Source organism: Chelonoidis abingdonii, chromosome 2 (assembly GCF_003597395.2).
Source record: "Chelonoidis abingdonii isolate Lonesome George chromosome 2, CheloAbing_2.0, whole genome shotgun sequence".
Lineage (NCBI taxonomy): Eukaryota > Metazoa > Chordata > Testudines > Testudinidae > Chelonoidis > Chelonoidis abingdonii.
This window is the reverse complement of record NC_133770.1, coordinates 130,341,666-130,364,469: the sequence shown is the minus strand read 5'-3', so window position 1 is coordinate 130,364,469 and position 22,804 is coordinate 130,341,666. Positions and strand designations below refer to the sequence as shown.

Below are 22,804 nucleotides of genomic sequence, written 5' to 3'. Positions count from 1 at the left end.
GCCCTTATCTAAATCCCCACCCCAGGCTCCGGCCCCTTACCCCTTACCCCTTACCCCTTACCCCCAGCTCCCCCTCACCTGGAGCCTCAGCACGTTGTATCTAGGACCGTCCCTGAATAACGGTGCAGCGTGGCTCCAGCGGGGCCTGAGCTTCGCCCCGCTCAGAGCCATGTGGTAAGGGGGGGCGGGACTGCGAGCTCCAGCGGCTCTGAGCGGGATGGAGCTCAGGCCCCACCGGAGCCATGCTGCACTGCTGTTCAGGGATGCTCCTGGATGCGCTGAGGCTCCGGGAAAAGGGCGGAGGCGGGGTTGGGCCAGGGCTGGAGGCAGGGTGGGGGCCTCATCCATTCTCTTGGGGGCCCCTGCAGAGCCCGAGGCCTGGGGCAAATTGCCCCACTTGCCCCCCCCCCGGGAGGCCCTGGGAGGGGACGGTATGATGAGATTGCCTGCAACGGAATGTGGCCCTTTGGCAACTGCCAGTAGCAAAAATCCCAAACTGATGGAGACGGCTTTGAGTTACTACAGAGAATTCTTTCCCAGGTATCTGCCTGGTGGGTCTTGCACACATGCTCAGGGTCTAACTGATCACTAAATTTGGGATCCCTCGGATTGAACTGGCAGAGACCCGGGGGGTTTTCACCTTCTCCTGCAGCATGGAGCACAGGTCATTTGCAGGTTTAAACTAGTGTAAATGATGAATTCTCTGTAACTTGAGGTCTTTATACCATAATTTGAGGACTTCAGTAACAGCCAGAGGTTAGGGGTCTATTTCAGCAGTGGGTGGGGTTCTGTGGCCTGCAATGTGCAGGAGGTCAGACTAGATGATCACGATAGTTCCTTCTGACCTTAAAGTCTACGAGTCTATGAGACAGGCAACCATGGGATCCAGCTTCAAAGCAAGCTAAGATATGTTTTTGACTCCAGCACAGTCTATCCAGTCCCTATAGCCCAGCATGGATGAGCCTGATACAGGGGAAGAAATCTCTGGTAATTTGCTTTTTGCTTTGATATTACAGGGATGGAACCCTCAAAGCAGCTGGACAAATCTGGTGATTTACTTTTTTTCACTTATGATAGAAGAGGTAGTGAAACAACCAATAGAGGTAGAGTTGCTATCTATTTCTTATCCCCCTCTAGAGTAAGGCAGAGAGGGATCTGTGGAACACTCTGTTTCTGTGCACTGATGTCCCATGAATTCTCTGTAGATATCTCAATGGAACTTTCATGCAGTAGTCTGCAATCCTCTGCCAAAGGTTTCTGGGGAGGGCTGCCTTATTTATTCCTCTGCGGTAAGACACTTTCCCATGCCACTCAGCAATTACTTCAGTGGGAACCATTGTAGCACACATGGTAGCAGCATATGGTCCCGGGCTGCAGCCAGATGCCTGCAAGACTTGTTCCTTTCAGCCTCTGTTACCCTCAGGAGTGAGATATTGCTAAAATCACCACCTCCTGTGGAAAATGGTGCCAGTTCAATTGCCCTATACACATATGCTCATGAGCTATCCTCCCTCATTTCTCCAATTCACCCCCTGCCACTCACCATGGCTCGTGCTGTGACTGCCGCCATGCTGTATAAATCCTAAGGAGATGTGTGAATGTAGCTCTTACAACTTGTGTAGATCAAGGGGAATGAGTACTGTACCTAAGTTTTGATTTATCTCATGAATACACTAACCATGGTGCCTCTGTGTATTGCACCTTAAGCAGCTTCAAATGTGGCCTTGAGGGTCTTTCCAGCCACACCATTGGAACACCTGACCCAGATAAGGAGAAGATGGAATTGGACTCGGGATGATATGTTCCAAGAGACCCTCCAAGCCTCCAATGCTTCAGATAATGAGTGCAGGGCTCGGAGGATGACCCTTGCAGACAGCATGGACAGGGATAAAGCGGAGAGGAGAAAGGCACAGGAAAAGGAGAGGGATGTACAACAGAAGATGCTTGCACTTCTCAGGCAGCAAACAGACATGCTGCAGACTCTGATGGACTGGCAGGTTCAATAATTCCATGCTTGCCTCCCTCTGCAGCTCAAGAACTACATATCGGGACCTTCCTATACACTCCTCAGTGTTCTGCATGGCATCAGAGGCTGCTGCACTATGCCTACCACTTCATCACTGCAGCTGTTAAAGATATTCACAGCTGCACATACAGCAACCTATGAAAGACACAGTGTTTGTGTATCTGAAATGGAAATGACTGCTCTTTCCCCTTCATAAGTTCTTTTCCCTTAATTTATTTTGTTTTATTAAGTTATAAATATTTTTCTATTTGCATTGTCAAGGAATAAAAGTCTGGTTTTGGAAACATAATTCATCTTTATTAGATCCCAACATATGCTAGGTGGTGATGACATCATTCTCAGAGAGTATTAATAGATGCATTAGCAATGTTATATTATTATATCTGCAGCACTCACCAAAAGGTTCATAGAGGGCTGCAAAAGAGCAAGGACAAGTAGAGCACACTACAGCAACACACACTACTCTGCTTCACTATCAAAATGGTTTTTCAAAGCCTCCCTGAGAGAATAGCTCTGTGTTGAGCTCTTCCTATAGCTCTGGTATCTAGCTGCTCAAAATCAGCAGACAGCTGCTCCACCTCTGCCCTCCCCACAGCATAAACTTTCCCCCCCTTTGCTTAACAGTTATTATGAAGGACACAGCAGACAGCTATAACCATTGGAATATTTTTTTTCACTGAGGTCCAATCTCATGAGTAGACAGTGCCAGCCACTATTCAGATGACCAAATGCACATTCAACTGTCATTTTGCACCTGGTCAGCCAGTAGTTGAAGCACTCCTTGGTACTGTCAAGGTACCTCATGCACAGCTTCATGAGCCATGGGAGCAAGAGGAAGGCTGGGTCTCCCAGGATCACTATTAGCATTTCAACATTGCCAGTGGTAGTCCGACTACTGGGAAAGAAAGTCCCTGCTTGCAGTTTTCTGAACAGTCCTATGTTCTTAAAGATGCGTACATCATGCACCTTCTCTGACTAGCCAACACTGATGTTGGTGAAGCATCCCTGATGACCCACTAGCACTTGCATAGCCATAGAAAAGTAACCCTTTCTGTTGATGTACTCTGTGGCAAGGTGGTCTGATGCTAAACTGGGGATATGTATGCTATCTGTCACCCCACTGCAGTTTGGGAACCTGATTGCTGCAAAATGATCCACTATGTCTTGCACATTGCCAAGAGTCAGAGTCCTTTGTAACAGGAAACAATTAATGGTCCTGCACACTTGCATAACAGTCCCTGTGTTGAATTTTCCAACTCCAAACTGATTCCCGACTGATCAGTAGAAATATAGCATTGCAAGTTTCCCCAGTGCGATTACCACTCAATTCTCCACTGTCAGTGTGCCTTTCATTGTGGTGTCACTCCTCAGGAAGGCTTGGGCGAGTTTGGCACACAGATCCAGGAATGTGGCCTTGTGCATCCAAAAGTTCTGCAGCCGCTGCTCATCATCCCAAACCTGCATGACAATGTGATCCCACCAGTCAGTGCTAGTTTCTCAGGCCTAGAACCGGCACTCCACTGTCTGAACATCGCCAACTACCTTTAATTGTTTCTTTCTATATCCTAGAGCAGGGGTCGGCAACCTTTCAGAAATGGTGTGCCGAGTCTTCATTTAGGCACTCTAATTTAAGGTTTCGCGTGCCAGTCATACATTTTAACATTTTTAGAAGGTCTCTTTCTATAAGTCTATAATAAATAACTAAACTATTGTATGTCAATTAAATAAGGTTTTTAAAATGTTTAAGAAGCTTTATTTAAAATTAAATTAAAATGCAGAGCCCCGTGGACCAGTGGCCAGGACCTGGGCAGTGTGAGTGCCACTAAAAGTCAGCTTATGTGCCTCCTTCAGCACACGTGCCAAAGGTTGCCTATCGTTGTCCTAGAGCAACCTAGCCTCCAAGGAATCATCATGTTCCCCATAGCTCCTCTGGCAGCTCTGCAAATACTACTAGATCAGCTGGCATGTGCTCACATTACTCATCAAAACAGTGCAGAGCTGTGCAGGCTCCATGCTTTTGTTGGAGACAGTGGACAGCGAGGAGGGATGTGCAGGATTGTGGGATTTTGAAAAGAGGCATGAAACATTATGGGTTGCAGATGTAATTATAGGATGGAGAACACTACATTATGGGAAGTTGATCCCATGCACCCATGAAACATTGTAAAAACTTCCCAAAACATCCTGTGCTGGGTGATATCAAGTTGCACAGTAGGATAGCTACTCACAGTGCACTGCACTCTACATTGACACAAGAGCTCTTGGTGAGGATGCACACAAGGAGTGTAGTGTGGACACATGCAAGTGATGTAATAATTGTAGCAGCTGTATGTCAACATAACTTAGGTCAACATAATTTTGTGGTGTAGGCATGGCCTTAGACTTCTGTAAGGCATTTGATTTGGTACCACATGATATTTTGATTAAAAAAAGCTAGAATGGTATAAAATTAATATGATGTACACTAAATTGATTAAAAACTGGTTGAAAGGTCTCAAAATGTAATTGTAAATGGAGAATTATCATGGAATGGGTGTGTTTCCAATGGGTTACCACAGAGATAGGCTCTTGACCCTATGCTACATAACCTTCTTTATCAGTGACCAGAAAGACAACATAAAATCATCACTGATAAAGTCTGGAGATGACACAAGAATTGGGGGAATGATAAATAATGAAAAAGGACAGATCACTGATTTAGAGTGATCTGGATTGAGTAACTGGGCACAAATAATACGGTTTTAATATGACTAAATGTAAAGGTATAGATATAGGAACAAAGAATTTAGGCTATACTTACAGGATGGGAAGCAGTGTCCTGGAAAGCAGTGACTCTGAAAAAGATTTGGGTGTGTGATGGGGTATACAAACCCCACACTGGAGAACAAGGTGTTAAGGAGCTGCTCTAGGCTCAGTCAGTCCTACCCTTCCACACCTGCACAGGTGGAAGGAGGAATTAAAAGGAAAGCAGAACAACTCATTTGTGGGCAGACCAGGGAAGAAAGCAGATCTTCAGCCCTTAGTTCCTGAGGAAGGAGCAAAGGGAAGACAGGATCTTTCCCAACAACAACTTCCCTGAGGGAACTGAGCACTTGACCCTGAGAGCGAGGTGTGCCTCTGTCTCATACTAACTTAGTTAATGTTAATTCCCCTTGCTTTCTGTTAATGGACTACTCTGAAAAAAGAGAGATGTGGCAGGTGGGCCAAGTCACAGGAAGAGACAGGCCACTGCAGAGGTGGAGCAGCCACTGGCTACAGACCCAGGGAAGAGAGAGCTGCTATGCCATGCCCAGCTATGAGGAAGCATTAAGTGGTGAGCTGACCCCTTCATGGGAGGTTGTAGTGGATAATCAGCTGAACATGAACTCCCAATGAGATCCTTGGGAGAATCTCAAGTAGGCTATTTTATCTCTGTATTTAGCACTGGTGTGACTGCTGCTGAAATACTGTATCCAGGTCTGATATCCACAATTCAAGAAAGATATTGATAAATAGAAGAAGGTTCAGATAAAAGCCATGAGAATGACTAAAGGATTAGAAAACATGCCTTATAGTGTAGACTTAAAAGGTATGACTACACTGTAAGGTAAGTTCAGTGTTTGAACTTGAGCTTAAACCTATCTCCCTTTCCTTCTACACACAAATTGCACTAACCCAGGGTTTGAATCAAGGATCCCACGGGGGATGTAGTTAGGCCTGGACCTACAGTTCAACTGCTTTGAAATGTAGGCACAACTGCACTGAACGCATGCTCTGGGAGTCTGCCAGAAGCATGCCACAATCCCACAGGCTGACTTTCTTTGTCCTCTGGACAGTCAAGTTTGGTGGATAGTCAAGTTTTCCTACACTGCATCATGAACTAAGGGCTAGAGTGGCCACATTTTGGGAGGGCACTAGGACATCTGAGGTATGGTTGGTTGGACTTGGGTCTGCACCATGCAGCATAGATGCTGGAGCCCCAGGTTATGACCCAGGGTTCAACAATTCCTAACCTGGGATTCAAGATGAGTGTAAATGCTCAAGACCTACGTTAACAAACCCAGGGTCTGCTAACTCGAGTTCTGCTAACCCTGGGCTTACAGTGCAGTGTAGCCGTACTCAAAGAGCTCAATCTGTTTACTTTAATAAAGAGAAAGTTAAAGGGGGACTTGATTACAGTCTATAAATATCTACATGGGTGTAATGTTTTGCAGTTCAATCAAGATCAGTAAGGGGTTCTGTCACTGCCTGTCCTGCTTTAAATGCTATGCTGAAGTGACTCACTGCCTAGACACCAACAGCTAGCATACATGCATGCAGGTCATGCCCTGTCTTCCACCACCCATTTACTGTTTGCAGAGTGACACCAACATCCCGTGCAAGTTCAAGAGACTGAAATAGCAGCTTGTTAGCTTGACTAGAGTCAAATGAATAATCACTTCAGTTCAAACAAAGCACCACGCTGGTTTAGAAAAAAAGTAAAAAGTTTATTTGATCAAAAAGAGAGGTTTTAAATAAGTTAAACCATAAGGGATAAAGATAGAAAGGTTTACAAATAAAAGTAAAAATACTGTTTATAATGTCTAGGGCCTAATTTAACAAGATACAGTCTTTGTTCAGAGTTATTTCCTCGCCAATATTCTTTTCTCCAGCAATGGCTGAGTAACTCTTAGTCAGGATCCCCACAGAGTCCAAAGTGCTGGTTTTCCTTGTTTTCTCACATGAAGAGTAACATAGGCATTCTCTGCCCTGCTCTTTATAGTCCAGTAAACCTTTGAAAAGTATATTTCTCAAGGTTCACTGATGTTGTTTCAAGAGGAAGGAAAACTTCCTGGGTGCAGACTCCATTCCCTGTTGAGATTGTTAAGTGATCATTTTTACTCCCCTTGCTTTCCCGATGGCTTTTTGTGCCTGGTATGCAAATATGCTTTTCTTTGTCTTTTGTCACACCTTGCTCAGTTTACATTGGAGCAACATTCATGCAGACAAAACCATTTTCGGGTGGAAAAAAAGACTGTTTATCAACTCCCCTGACAGGGCTGGCTTAAGCACATTTTAGTCATAATTTTAATATAATCCTTTGTGAGTTGACCATAAATAAATCACAACAGAATATTAATGACCTGAGTGTTATTAATTTTCTCATGACATATTACATGACACTGTTAGCTACAGATAATAACATATTGAGTTGAGGTACACTGAGCTGGTCAAGTCAGCTAAAACTCACTTCTAGAAATCAGGGATCCCCTTGCTTGGTATAGTAATACTCTTAGAGTGACAAGGGGGAACAAATATTTGATAATAGACTTTTCAATCTAGCAGAAAAAGCTGTAACATGATTGAATGGTTGGATGCTAAAACTAGACAAATTCAGACCAGAAATAAGGCACAATTTATTAACTGTGAGAATAATTAACCATTGGAATAATTTACCAAGGGTTACGGTGGATTTCTCCATCACTGAGAATTTTTAAATCAAGATTGGATGTTTTTCTAGGAGATATGCTCTGGGAATTATTTTCAGAATGCTCTATGGTCTGTTATACAGGAGGTCAGACTAGAAGATCACAAAGTCCCTTCTGGCCTTAAAAACTTTGAATCTAGGGCTGCTCAGGCAATGAGAACGTCCGCTGTTAACAATGGCAGAAATGCCCAGCATCTTTCTGGAGCACTGCAAAATTCCTCTGCAGCAGTGGCAGAAGTGTGAACAGCGCTATTTGGATACAGGAATTGTAGTACTCTGAGCTTTCTTTGCAGGAGTTATAGAAGTTTCTGCAGTTTTGTAGGGGCCACATAGCTCTTAGGAAATTATCTAGTTTTGATTTTAAATGTCTGGTAATGGAGAATTCTAACTTTTGGTAAATTGTTCCAATGGTTAACTATACTGTTAAGGAATTGCAACATGTTTCTAATCTGGATTGGTCTAGCTTCAATTTACAGCTATTAGATCTTATTACACAGTTCTCTTCCACTAGACAGCTGCAGCGGCACAGGAGCCAGCAAACAGAGCTGTAAAAAGTGAAGTTTGAGTGGGAGTTCTGTTGGAGGAGAAGAGGCTGGTAGCGGCTGTGTGCTGGGAGAGAAGCTGAGCCCTGATTAGGAGCCAGGGCTTCTCTGACTAGGGGTCCTAAAAAGGTAGTCAACCAGTCAGGCAATGGCATAGACAGCTACAGCAGCACAGGAGCCAGCAAACAGAGCTGTAAACAGGGGAGTTTGAGTGGGAGTTTGCAAGGGGAGTTTGGGGGGAAGACTAAGAGAGCCAGGCAGAGGAACAGACAGGCTAGTGAAGGGAGTGTGTGGTGGTCTGGCAGTGTTTTGGTGCTCATTGGGGGTTTGTGTTGCTGCGGGTGGTCGTGTTTTGGTTTGGTTTGTGTTTCCCAGACTAACAGGACTTAGATGAGAAGGCTATGACAGATACAAAGGCAGCAGTGGTAGTGACCCAAGCTGTGGAAGACAAAATGAAGGTGGCTGGATGTGGAAGTTGTGGCATGTACATGATCCCAAAGGGGGTACCTGAAAAGAGTTTTGTCTGCCTGAAGTGCCGCCTGATACAGCTGATGGAAGAAAAGATCTGAGGATTGGAGATGCAGGTGGAAACTCTGGTTGAGTTTAGAAGGGGGTTTAAGCAGATGATGGAGCAAAGGCATGAGGAGGCTGAAGGGAAAAGCTCAGACTTGCAGATGGAAGCAGGACCAAAGAACTCTGAGGGGAGACTGTTGAGTGAGGAAAGTGGACAGTGAAAGTGTGTGACTAAGAGAACTGGGCAGAGGAAAAGATGGGCTAGTGAAGGAGAAATAGAACTCAGGAACAGGTTTGTGGAGTTGGAAAATGAAGAAGGGGCATAGCAGGTGGTCGCTGAAGGTGAAAGGGCAAGGAAGAAGAGAAGAGCAGCTAGTCCTATAGGAAGAGGGGAAGACTCAATGGAGATGATACCAAATATGAGCCCCAGGAGGATATGGGATGGGTCGTGGAGGATTGCAAGGGACAATAGGAATCAAGAGGACTTGCAGCCAAAAGGAACAGGGGATAGACTGGAGAATCACACCATCTCCAGGAAAAGTCAGGTCTACGGGATTGAGGACTCCTTACTGAGAAGAATAGACAAGTCTGTAACTAGAGCTGATCCAGAGAACAGAAGGGTGTGCTGTCTGCTGGGTGCTAAGATAGAGGATGTGGACCTGAGGCTGAAGAGGATCCTAACAGAAGCAGGAAAGAATCTGCTGATTGTCCTTCATGTGAGAACAAATGATCTGGCTAGATTCTCGCTGGAACATATCAAAGGAGATTATGCCAGACAGGGGAAGACACTTAAGGAAATCAAGGCTCAGGTGATCTTCAGTGGGATTCTGCTTGTTCCTAAAGAAAGGCAACAAAGGTGTGACAAGATTATGGCCATCAACAGATGGCTCAGGCAGTGGTGCTATAAGGAGGGCTTTGGGATGTATGGCCCCTGGGAAGCATTCATGGACAGAGGACTGTTCTCAGGATGAACTTCACCTGAGTAGGGAAGGAAATAAACTTCTAGGATGGAGGCTGGCACAAATGATTAAGAGATCTTTAAACTAGGAATTTGGGGGAGATGGTTGGGAGATGTCCATGTAATCTCCATGCTGGGTTTTAACACTGAGAGGGAAAAAAACGAAGAAAGAAAGGATACAGCCATGGGTAGGAGACTGGACATAAGGAGGAAGGGTAGTGTAGATACCAGTCTAATAGGTGATACTGGCAGTAGAATGTCTGGGCCTAATCGGGTAAAGAATGTGAGTGAAGCCAAACAGCAAGAATTAAGATGTTTGTACCCCAATGCGAAAAGCCTAGGTAACAAAATGAAGGAACTAGAGCTACTGGTGCAGGAAGTGAAACCAGCTATTATAGGGATAACAGAAACATGGTGGAATAGTAGTCATGACTGGAGTACAGGTATTGAAGGGTATGTGCTGTTTAGGAAAGACAGAAATAAAGGCAAAGGTGGTGGAGTAGCATTGTATATCAATGATAAAGTAGACTGTAAAGAAATAAGACATGATGGAATGGATAAAACAAAGTCTGTCTGGGCAAAAATCACATTGGGGAGGAAAGCTACTGGAGCCTCCCCTGGGATAGTGTTTGGGGTGTGCTATAGACTGCCAGGATCCGATTTGGATATGGATAGAGAACTCTTTAATGTTTTTAATGAAGTAAATACTAATGGGAATTGTGTGATCATGGGAGACTTTAACTTCCCAGATATAAACTGGAGGACAAGTGCTCAGATTTTCCTGGATGCGATAGCTGATGGATTTCTTCACCAAGTAGTTGCTGAACCAACAAGAGGGGATGCCATTTTAGATTTGGTTTTGGTGAGTAGTGAGGACCTCTTAGAAGAAATGATTGGGGGGACAACCTTCGTTTGAGCAATCATGAGCTAATTCAGTTGAAACTAAATAGAAAAATGAACAAAAATAGATCTGTGACTAGGAGTTTTGATTTCAAAAGGTCTAACTTTAAAAAATTAAGGAAATTAGTTAGGGAAGTGGATTGGACTGAAGAACTTGTGATCTAAAGGCAGAGGAGGCCTAGATTTACTTCAAGTCAAGGTTGTAGAAACTATCAGAAGCCTGCATCCCAAGAAAGGGAAAATAACTCATAGGCAGGAGTTGTAGACCAAGTTGGATGAGCAAGCATCTCAGAGAGGTTGATAAGACAAGCAAAAAGCCTACAGGAGTGGAAGATGGGAGGGATTAGCAGGAAGTACTTATGAGGTTCAGACATAGTGATAAGAGAGAAAGGCCAAAGCCATGTAGAGTTGACCTTGCAAAGGGAATTAAAACCAATAGTAAAAGGTCCTATAGCCATATTAAATAATAAAAGAAAACAAAGAAAGAAGAAAGCAGCACCCGCTAAACACTGGGGTAGGAGTGGAGGTTAAGGATAATTTAGGCATGGTCCAATATCTAAACAAATACTTTGCCTCAGTCTTTAATGAGGCTAATGAGGAGCTTGGGGATAATGATAGGATGACAAACGTGAATGAGGGTATGGAGGTAGATATTACCACATCCGAGGTAGAAGCCAAACTCAAACAGCTTAATGGGACTAAATCGGGGGGCCCAGATAATTTTCGTCCAGGAATATTAAAGGAACTGGCACATGAAATTGCAGGCCCGTTAGCAAGGATTTTTAATGTCTCTGTAAACTCAGAGGTTGTACCGTATTACTGGAGAATTGCTAACATAGTTCCTATTTTTAAGAAAGGAAAAAACGTGATCCGGGTAACTACAGGCCTGTTATTTTGACATCTGTAGTATGCAAGGTCTTGGAAAAAACTTTGAAGGAGAAAGTAGTTAAGGACATTGAGGTCAATGCTAATTGAGAGAAAATAGAACATGGTTTTACAAAAGTGTTAAGGAGAGTTAGCATATGTGAGTTAGCATATGTAACTCCATTTTGTATTCTGGGCCCGCCTTTAGCTAGAAGTGAGCACATCACATACCAGGAAAGGGGGGGGGGGGGCATCTGGAGAAAAAGAGATAAGGGCAACAGTTAGAGAAAAAAACTAACTGCATGCCTGGGTAGTTGCAACACTAGGCATCACGAGGATGTGCCTAGAGGGGATAGGTGGTAGATAAGAAAAAGGCTTGTGTGTTGGCTAAAGCTTATGGTGCACGAGGGCAACATGCTCTGTTTAGAGGTATATAATCTTTGTGTAAACTGCGTTTTGGGTCCCCTCTCTGACTAGCAGGAGGGTACCATGCTCGAGCGTAATAAAACTATTACTTTTGGATACTCTGCAGTCTTGGAATTTGTTCATGTGCCTCAGCCTAGACACGAACTGCGCGTGACCTATAGGTATAATTCACTACAAAAAGGTAGATCGTGCCAAACCAACTTGATCTCCTTCTTTGAGAAGGTAACAGCTTTTTTAGACAAAGGAAATGGAGTGAATCTAATTTACCTCAGTTTCAGTAAGGCATTTGATACGGTTCCACGTGGGGAATTACTAGCTAAATTGGAAAAGATGGGGATCAATATGAAAATTGAAAGGTTGATAAGGAACTTGTTAATGGAGAGATTACAACAGGTCTTACTGTTCAAAATGATCTGGACAAACTGGAGAAATGGTCTGAAATGAATAGGATGAAATTCAATAAGGACAAATGCAAAGTACTCCATTTAGCTTCCTCAACAATCAGTTGTACGCATACAAAATAGGAAATGACTTCCTAGGAAGCAGTACTGCGGAAAGGGCTCTGGGGGCATAGGGGACCACAAGCTAAATATGAGTCAACAGTGTAACACTGCTGCAAAAAAAGGGAACATCATTCTGGGATGTATTTGCAGGAGTGTTGTAAGCAAGACATGAGAAGTAATTCTTCTACGCTACTCTTCGCTAACTAGACCTCAGCTGGAATATTGTGTTCAGTTCTGGGTGCCACATTTCAGGAAAGATGTGGACAAATTGGAGAAAGTCCAAAGAAGAGAAACAAAACTAATTAAAGGTCTAGAAAACACGACCTATGAGGGAAGACTGAAACATAACTGTTTACAAGTACATAAAAGGTTGTTACAAGGAGGAGGGAGAATAGGGCAAGAAGCAATGGGCTTAAATTGCAGCAAGGGAGGTTTAGGTTGGACATTAGGAAAAATGTCCTGTCAGTGTCGTTAAGCACTGGAATAAATGGCTTCAGGAAGGGAATCTCCATCAGTGAAGATTTTAAAGAGTGGGTTGGACAAACACGTGTCAGGAATGGTCTAGATCAGTAGGTCTCAAACTTTTTTACTGGTGACCCCTTCACATCATAAGCCTCTGACTGTGATCTCCCAATAAATTAAACACACTTTCAAGCATATTTAACATCATTATAAATGCTGGAGGCAAGCACGGTTTGGGGTGTAGGCTGACAACGCAGGACACCTGATGTAATGACCTTGTGACCCCCCAATGGGTCCCATCCCTGAGCGTGAGAACCCTCGTCTAGATAACACTTTGTCCGGCCATGAGTGCAGGGTACAAACTGCTATCTGTAGAACTTCGTAAGCTCAGATAGCAGGATTTCAAAATCGGAGAGCAGACGCCCTTCTCCTTGAGGCTGCAGGCCAACCCCCGCCTCCCTGCCGCGCGCTCTTGGCCCCGCCTCCACCCCGGATTATGGGTGTGGCCTACGCGGCGCCGAGGGTTCCCTTGTTCGGGGTGGGAGGGTGTTTGCTTAGGCGCATGCGCGGGCCCGGCATGGCGGAGGCGCAGCCAGGCTCAGGTAGGTCTCATGCGGGGCTTGGGTGTGACAGAGCTGCCCGGGGAAGGGCTGGGGAGGGGACTGCGGCTCAGGGACCCGCCCGTCTTTCGAGCCTGCCCGCAGCGGAGTCTGGGGGCTGAATCGCCCTCCCCCGCCCCCGCGGGAAGCCAGCTCGGCTGCACGCAGCCCCCGTGCGCGCCGCGAGCTCATGGCCGGAGTGGTTTGTCCGGGCGGGCGCCAGCGAAGCTGCTTTCCTATATCTATGCAAGCAGTAGCCTGCTCCGGATAGGGCCCTTCTCCCCTCCACCTCGGGCCTTGCGCCCCTCCGCTGCCGGGAGAGAAAGAAATGTTCCTAGGAAAGCTATAGGGGGCAGTGATTTGGTCTCCTATAGCAATTTCTACGGCCCTGAGCTCGCTTCACAGCTTCTGTCAGCAATTGTTTTCCTAATAAAATACTGTAGTCAACTTAGGGGAAAAGTGAGGTTTTTCCCTAAGATAAACTAACTGTAATTTTGCTGTAGTAGCCTATTGGTGGGTACAAAGTATGATTTCACCATGTAATAATATAAGCAAAGACAAACAAATGCAAAAAGTCCAGGAACACAATTATAAAACTGAGTATTTCAAAGTGAGGAATCTTCAGATGTCTTTATTCTTACAGCAAGCTTCGTGCATAAGGCAGTCCCTCTTCCTAATGGGATAAACATTTGTTTCTAGAGCTAGTAAGTAGTAAGGCATTAGTAGAGGCCACTAAAATTCATTTTTAAATATTTTATTATCTGGGAATTCTGTCTATATGAGGGAGTGTGTGTGTGTGTGTGTGAGGTGGTGGATGGGAGGAGTAGGCCTTGGGGTTTGGCCAGAGGTTGAGGACAAGGGGGTGTATTGCAGAGGGATACTGATTCATCCTCACCACATAGCAGGAGATCCTGACCCATGGGATTGGGCCCAGCTCTCTGCTTTTACTCCAGGTGGGATTCTGCCTACATGCAGAAAACACCCCCCACCCCGGAATTCCTGTGCTTCCCTGCAGAAAACAACAGGGAAGCAAAGGGAATGACCACGGGTGCAGGGGTTTTTTAGGGGGGGTGCCCCCTCAACAGAGCTGAGGCATGGGATTACATGCCACTGTCCCCTCTCATTTCTGAAAGCCCAGAGCTGCCAAGTTAAAGGAGGCTGCCACTGACTCTGCAACTGGATGCTGCCTCTTAGGTCCTAGTGCCAGTGGTGTTCCCCTTCTGTATGCTGGGAGCCTTCCTGTTTTCTGTGCAACAGTGAGTGCTAGTGGTGGGGCTGGGTGGGAGAGGAGATGGGGAAAAGAGGAGGGTGGAATAGAGTAGGGGAGAGGAATGAAGAAGAAAAGGGGATAGGGCAATGGCCAGGGGAAGCAGGAGCCCAACATGTGACATCTCCTCTACAACAGCTGGGGCTCCCTCATTAAGCATTGAACCCTCATCCTGACAAGCCCTACACTTGGGCCCCTCCACTGAGCCCTAAGCCGGTGCACCAGGACCCCCACCTCATCAAGCCCTACTTCCCCAGCACCCAGGCTCCCCACGGAGCCCCGTCTGCCCACACCCAGCCCCTCCCCTCCCCAGCCACCTTCACCTGGATCCCATGCAGGGTCCCACTGCCCCTGCACCCAGATCCCACAATGAAACCCTGTACATCCAGATCTCCCACTGAGCTGCCTGCACCCAGATCTCCCCACACAGAAACCTCTCATACTAAGCCCCATCACACTTGGATCCTGCTAGGCAGAGCCAGCCCAACCATACCTGGCCAGAGGGGCAGGGCCTCAGGATGTTTCTGGGGTAGGCTCAGACCTGTGTCAGGGTCAGGTGCAGCCTCACTGCCAAGTCCCTCTACCCTGGGGCTCAGGGTGATCTCCCACCTCAATACAGCCAGTGGCCTATGCTCCCTTCTGCTATGTTGGAGCCACATTTAGTGACAAAATTTGCAGAATTTTAAAATATTGTGTGCATAATTTTTATTTTTTTGGTGCAGAATTCCCTCAGAAGTACTGCTTTGCAACTTCGGCTTTTCAGTCTTGTATAGACGGGTATAACACAGTCGAATGGTACAATGAACTTGAAGCTAGACAACTTCAGAATGGAAATAAGATGTATATTTTTAGCAGGGCGGGTAATTGTTACAATGGTTAGTGTCAATTCTCCTTCACTGACAACTTTTAAATAAGATTGGATGCTTTTCTAAAAGATATGCTCTAGGAATTTTATCGACATTGTGTTGCCTATGTTATACAGGAGGTTAGACTAGATGATCACAGTGGTCCCTTTGGTCTTGGAACCTATGGATGTGTGGGGTGAGTTTATTTTATTTCATGTTAGGCCTTATTTTTAAGCTTTGTATGGAAGAGTTATATTTTAGATTCCGAAAATGTTAGTTATTATTTCTCTCCCCTTACATTTAATATTATGTTGCGAATAAGTAGTTAGGTCGGTGTTGTGTGGTCATAATGAAAGACTCTGGTGATGGAAGTAAAGCTCAAAATATTAAGATCTTTAAGCTAACATTCAAAAGTTTGTATATTGGGTGTTTATCTGAAGAAGCCTAACACATTATCCATGTTCTGATAGTTAGCAGTCTTTGGAGGAGAAAAACCAAGCAAATCCGTTCAACTGTGTCTGAAGTCAAAATTGTTCTTATTCTAATTTCTTTAACAATTGGCTGAACTAAATCAACAGTAATATAAACTGCAGTAATAGAGACTCCAGAATTTAGCTTTCCAAAAAACTATGTACCTGCTTCATGAAAAATGTAGACCTTATAACTGAATACTTGCTGTGAACCTAGAATGCAAAATCAAGTTTAAAGTTTCCAGCCTTCTCATATTAATCTGGGTACCAATTTAATGCTTTATTGAAGCCAGACGCTTTCTAATTAATAAAAATAGAAAGTGATTCCTATTCATTTATGCTGAAATCTTTCTAGATAATGTTTTATTCTTAATCTAATTTTTAACAAGTGCCAATCACAGGATGGGGACCGACTGGCTAAGCGGTAGTTCTGCAGAAAAGGATCTGGGGATTACAGTGGACAAGCAGTTGGGTATGAGTCAACAATGTGCCCTTGTTGCATTAGTAGGAACATTGCCAGCAGATTGAGGGAAGTGATTATTCCCCCCCCCACCCCATTCGGCACTGATGAGTCCACATCTGGAGTATTACATCTATGTTTGGGCCTCGCACTACAGAAAGGATGTGGACAAATTGGAGAGAGTCCAGCGGAGGGCAACGAAAATGATTAGGGGGCTGGAGCACATGACTTATGAGAGGATGAGGGAACTGGGCATGTTTAGTTTGCAGAAGAGAAGAGTGAGGGGGGGGATTTGATAGCAGCCTTCAAGTACCTGAAGGAGGGTTCCAAAGAGATGAAGCTAGCTGTTCTCAGTGGTGGCAGATGACAGAACAAGGAGCAATGATATTTAGTTGCAGTGGGGGGATCTAGGTTGGATTTATTTTATTAGGAGCGTGGTGAAGTACTGGAATGGATTACCAGAGAGGTGGTGGAATCTCCGCCCTTAGAGGTTTTTAAGGCCTGGCTTGACAAAGCCCTGGTTGGGATGATTTAGTTGGGGTTGGTCCTGCTTTGAGTAGGGGGTTGGACTAGATGACCTCCTGAGGTCTCTTCCAACCCTAATCGTCTATGATTCTATGATACATTATTTGTTTGTATCAGTATATAAAGAGGGGTTTCAGAGGGAGTGTCTTTGGCTAGCCAAGGTGGGGAATGGAAAGTTTCGCCATTCACTGCAGCTGAGCCCATTGCAATGGGCATACATATGTTAGCGTACTGGTAACCACTGAGCCAGGGCATTAGGACTGCGCTTGATTGACAAACCTGGCCAAGTGCTTTCTTTCCTGAAATGGTTCTGTGGTCTTTTGGGCAATTTTATCAAGGTCTGCTGTGTCAGCTATCTCCATCCTTAGAGGTTTTTAAGGCCTGGCTTGACAAAGCCCTGGTCGGGATGATTTATTTGAGGTTGGTCCTGCTTTGAGGAGGGGGTTGGACTAGATGACCTCTTGAGGTCTGTTCCAACCCTAATCTTCTATGATTCTACTGTAATGTTGCTCTTAGTAGACTTCCCAAAGACATCTAATGTAAGACAAGGTCCAACAAGTGGACTACATTTCCTCCATTCTCCCTAGGAGTTGCTAGTGAAAAAACAAACTTGTTTTCAACGAACGTGTGGGGAATATGATCTTCCTTTCTTCTTTTTATTTTTTCCCAGTTGCTGCTGCTGTTATGGGATGGCTAGGCTAAAGTAGTGAGTCTTATATTTTATTCTGAAGGTGGAGGGGGTCTTGTGATCATTCTCACTTTCAGAATATGGTTTCTTGGTCTTGGATCAGTTGCTGAGAAAACTCTAGCCCCTGCTTTCATGAGTCTTAGCCTTAATGTTGGCAGATTTGTGGTTCCTGTATAACTCATTTGTTGAAGGAGGTCTTGGGGAAAGGTACTTTCTTTACTTGGTCCAATTCCTTGGAGGACTTTAAAAGTGAAGAGGCTGGTTCTGTTATGTGCCAGTGAATGAGCAGGGGGTGATGTGCTGCTGGCGGCTGGTGTTGCTCCGGAGATGGGCTGCTGAGTTTTAGACTGGATAGAGTTTTCTTTAAGGTCGGACATTTACAGTTTGGAACTCACTGTATCACTGTCATGAGGTCATCATACAACAGTGGGTGCACCATCTTCTTGCTAACTGCAGGTGAAAGAAGGTGATTTTGGAAGTTGTGGATGTGAGTGGCCAGAATTAATGAGATGTTCAGAAGAAGACCCAGTTTATGGCCTGACTTCACTATTAAGTGTAGACTCCCTCAGAGATGTGATGGTGGCAGCTAGGTCTTCCTACCTTCAGTTTTTGTCCACATGCTAATCTGTCAGATATTGAGGTAACTGAAGGATAGCATTATTAGCATCAGAAGTGAGGAACATGTTGTTCATTACCTGTATGCTATTGACATTGTAGACCATGCGTTGTGATTTTTCTAAGTGGCTCCATATAGTTGTCAAATGGAATGAGCAATAGTGGCATCCACAAAAGAGTGCTCTGGCAGAAGAGGAGCAATTGCCCATCACTGCTTTGCATGCTGTGGTCAGCTGTTTGGCTGTGCCTGGGGGTTCTTTCTGCCCAGATAGATCATACAGCAGGCTCCGATCGAACTGCCCAATAAGACCACAAGACTTAGTTTATTAGTGAAGGCACCCGACCAGGTACACTAACACATGTATGCCCATGACAATGGACTGGCTGAGGGTATGGCTACACTTGCAGCTGTACAGTGCTGCCACAGGAGCACTCCTGTGGTAACGCTTTGAAGTACTCCACTTCCCCATGGGGTTTAGTTTACAGCACTCCTGTGGCAGCTGCAGGTACTCCACCTCCCCATGGGGATTAATTTTTACACTGGTGCTTTACAGCGCTGTAACTTGCTGCCTCTGGGATGTTTTTTCACACCCCTGAGCGAGAAAGTTGCAGCGCTGTAAAGCGCCAATGTAGCCCAGGCCTCAGTCACTGATGGGACCTTCCACTGCACTCTAGGCCAGATGAAGGGTTAAAGTGAGGTATCCCAACACTTGTAGACTGAGGCAATCAATCTGGAATAAACAACTTGCGTATCACCTTACGTGTTTCATGACATGTTTGTTACCCCCCCCTTGTACTTTTCTCCTGATGTTTCAGACAAAACATCCTTATTTACCACCTGTCTTTGTATTTTTACTCCTGATGTTTCAGATAAAATATCACAATTCATCAGTTTTATCAAATGATTTTATCATATGCTAGGTTGGGGTGTTCTTGAGCTGGCCCACTTGAATGTGTTTACATATTCAGTGTTGTGACCGGGGTCCTGGGGAGCCGCACTGAGGTTACTCAGGGTAAACTGCAAAGAATGGGGCAGACAATTCTCAAAGCCAGTGGGTATTCCAATAGTTAGATTTTACTAAGCCAGCACAGAACAGCTTCTGTAATATCCTACTGGTAGCCAAGAAGCTAACAACACAGTTCCCTTAAAGCAGGATTGGAGAACCTTTTTTCTATCAGGGCCCACTGACCCACAAAAAGTTCAGTCGTGGACAACACAGAGCTCCCCCCGCCATCTAAAATGATAGTACCATAGAGTAACAAGTATATTTTTTTGCTCAAACATGAGAATTCAAGAATAGTCCAAAAGGAAGACAGGCAGTCCTTAAGAAAGAAGTATGAAATAAAAAAGTTTACCAATCTGAAGATTCTGCATGTTCAGACATGTTCCTTTCATCATCTTCAACACAGCTTCCTCCTGAGAAGGAACACTTCTCATGATGTTGTTTCATTCGGACAACCAGGCCTTGCACTTCTTTGTTGCACTGTTTGCATTTTGCATGCATGCCTATCTTTCCTACAGGCAGAGGAACTTCATTAAAATATTCCCAAACTGGGTCTCTTTATGGCCTGCTGCCATTATAGCTTTTCCCTTCTAGTGAGAGAGTGGTATGGTAGATCTCAAATCAATGAAAGCTACACTCAGAAAGACCTCAAGACTTCTGGAATATGCTGCTCAAACAGTTCCACTTTTGTTTCTACTACCTGTCCCTCCCTTCTCACATTTATCTCCAGACTTCTTCTCCTTGTTCAGATCTGTTCCACCCCAACAATCTTCTATTCAATGAACTTTTTTTAAACTTTGCACTTTTAGAGAGAGGTAAGGGATTGACTCTGTGTACACAAATTTGCAGAGGGACAATAGGGTTGAGGTCTGTATAGCTCAGTGGTTTGAGCATGCTAAACCCAGGGTTGTGACTTCAATCCTTGAGGGGGCCATTTAGGGAACTGGGGTAAAAATCTGTCTGGGGATTGGTCCTGGTTTGAGCAGGGGGTTGGACTAGATGACCTCCTGAAGTCCCTTCCAACCTCGATATTCTATGATTTCTCTCTTCTATATATTTATTTATTTATTTAAAAACTTTTTTGTTGTTAACAAGCATGTTATCTCTGGAGACACAAATCCACAGTTTGAGAACTGCAAAACTAAGCATCTCTGATGGTATCTTCTACACTGAGCCCCATTGGGTAGATAGAAAGATTAACCTAAATAATCTATATAGAAGCCCCGGAACCCCATAAGATTGAGTCCCTAATCCATAAACCATTGGAACTCATTTACAAAACTTTTCTTAAACATTACATGAATATATTGTTTCATACTATAGAATTAGAATTTATAATCCCTATTCCATATTGAGATATCTTAGTCTTAATTAGGCTATATTATAGCTCAATCTTTAGATAGGGTTTTTCCTCAAAAATCCGATTTAAATTACCACTCTCTTTTTTTAAATCATTGATCTTTATCCACCCTGATAAATACACAAAAACACAAACATTTATCTCCCCACATGTCTTCTGAGGGTTATTTATTTTGCAGGATGTTTAACCCTTTCCAGCCATGTGTCACGTTAGTCTGTAGAACCAGTTCCCACTCTCACATAGGGAAGGACTTCTACGCCAAGTACTTCCTGATACCAAAAAGAACAGTGGTTGGAGATCCGTTGTGGATCTAAGATCACTCAAAAGATCTGTAATGACACAAAGCTTCAAGATGGTTACTCTTGCAGCAATAATCCCATCTGTGGACAAAGGGAACTGGTTCTTGGCCCTCAACATACAAGATGCTTACGCATATCGCGATCTGTCCAGCACATAGAAGGTTACTACAGTTTGATCTGGTGCAGGACCACTTTCAATACAGGATGCTCCCATTTGGTCTATCATCCGCACCAAGAGTGTTCTCAAAGGTCCTTTCTGTGGCAGTAGTGCACCTTCACACAAAAAGAATTATGATATTCCCATATGTAGACAATTGGCTTCTCCAAGCACACTCCTTCAACGATTTGAGGGCCACACAAAAGACAATGGACTTATTCCTTCAGCTAGGACTATAGGTAAGTATCCACAAGCCCTCAGTAGTGCCTGTACAACATCTGGAATTCATAGGAGCCTACCTGGAAGTGGTAATGGCCAAAGCATGCCTTTCGTCACAAAGGTTCAACATCTTAGCCATCTTAATCTCAACAATCCAGGCCAGCCCTAAGACCTCTGCCAGAAACTGTCTTCATCTCCTGGGACATATGGCAGCAGGCACCTTTGTAATAAATCATGCAAGGCTTCACATAAGGTGCTTTCAAGGATGTCTCAGAATGGTAAATGTACCAAGCAAACACAGCTGAAACAAATTTCTGTTGATGCCCTCAGCTGTTAAAAACTCCCTTGACTGGTGGAAAGACTCTCACAATATCTGTTTAGAGGTTCCCTTCATTCAACCACCCCCAACATTAATACTGACAACAGATGCATCCCTATTTGGGTGGGAGGACAACATGGACATCCACACTATTCAAGGCAAATGCTCCCCTCTCAAATTCACACCACATGTCAACTTACTAGAACTCTGAGCAGTTAGAAATGTCTGCTCATATTTCTTGCCACTCATCAGGGGCAAGCATATAGAAATCAATAGACAAAAATCTCATGCATGTTTTACATAAACCATGAGGAAGGAGCAAGGTCACCTTCCCTGTGTGGTGGGGCAGTGAAACTCTGGAACTGGTGCATTTGCCACCACATCAACATCTCAGCAGCTTACCTCCCAGCCATATAAAACACTGCAGTGAACACTCTCCGAGGGAATTTTTCTCAGGCTTACAAATGGGAAATAGACCCTCCATTCTCCACAGCATATTTCTACATTGAGGATTCCCAAAGATAAGTTGATTCACCACAACCAAGAAAAAGGAGTGCTTCCTGTTCTGCTCCAGGGCCAGCCTGAGTCATCACTCTCTGAGATGCCTTTCTCCTACATTGGAACACAAGTCTCTTCTATGACTTTCCGCCAGTTCCTCTAATATCCAAGGTCCTGCTCAAGATAAGAAGAGAGAGCACTTGGGTTATATTTATAGCTCTTATCTGGGCAAGACAAACATGATTTCATACCTTACTCAACTGGTGATTTGTCTGCCAATGGCTTTCCAGCCTGTTCCTCATCTCCTCTTTCAGGATGCTGGCCAGATCCATCCAATATACAGGTTCTCTGACTCAAGGCGTGGCTCCAATGGTTTTAAATCTTGGAAATGACCTGCTCTGAGGATACAAAGATTGTGCTGTTACATAGCGGGAAACTACTCATCACACACAGATTCCAAAGAGAGAGAGATTCCAGCTCTGGTGTGACTTGAGGCACATTACTCCTATATCCTCTCTACTACCACTTGTGCTACATTACATTCTACAACTAAAAATGTCAGAATTATCTCTAAGCTCCTTAAAAGTGTATCTCGCAACCATCACTGCCTTTCATCATAAGATAGATGGTTATTCTGTATTTGCTCATCCGACAATAAGATTTCTGAAGGGTATGAGTAACCTTTTTCCACAAATCAGATGTCCTACAGCGGCATAGGATCTCAGACTTGTGCTTAGGTACCTTACAAGGCCTCCCTTTGAACCCATGGCTGCAGGCTTTCTTGTACATCTCTCTATGAAAACTGCATTTCTAGTAACCATTACGTCTGCTTGGAGAGC

The 22,804-nt window shown here is 44.4% G+C and overlaps 1 protein-coding gene across 1 annotated transcript in view; it reads left to right on the top strand.

The window, feature by feature from the left end:
* Window positions 1-13,198: 13,198 nt before the first annotated feature.
* NFX1 (nuclear transcription factor, X-box binding 1) overlaps window positions 13,199-22,804 on the top strand; it is a 235,223-nt gene continuing 225,617 nt past the window's right edge. Inside the window, exon 1 of the mRNA XM_032803700.2 lies at window positions 13,199-13,242. Coding sequence (XP_032659591.1) covers window positions 13,203-13,242 — 40 coding nt within the window. The 5' untranslated portion in view covers window positions 13,199-13,202. The remainder of the gene's footprint in view (window positions 13,243-22,804) is intronic.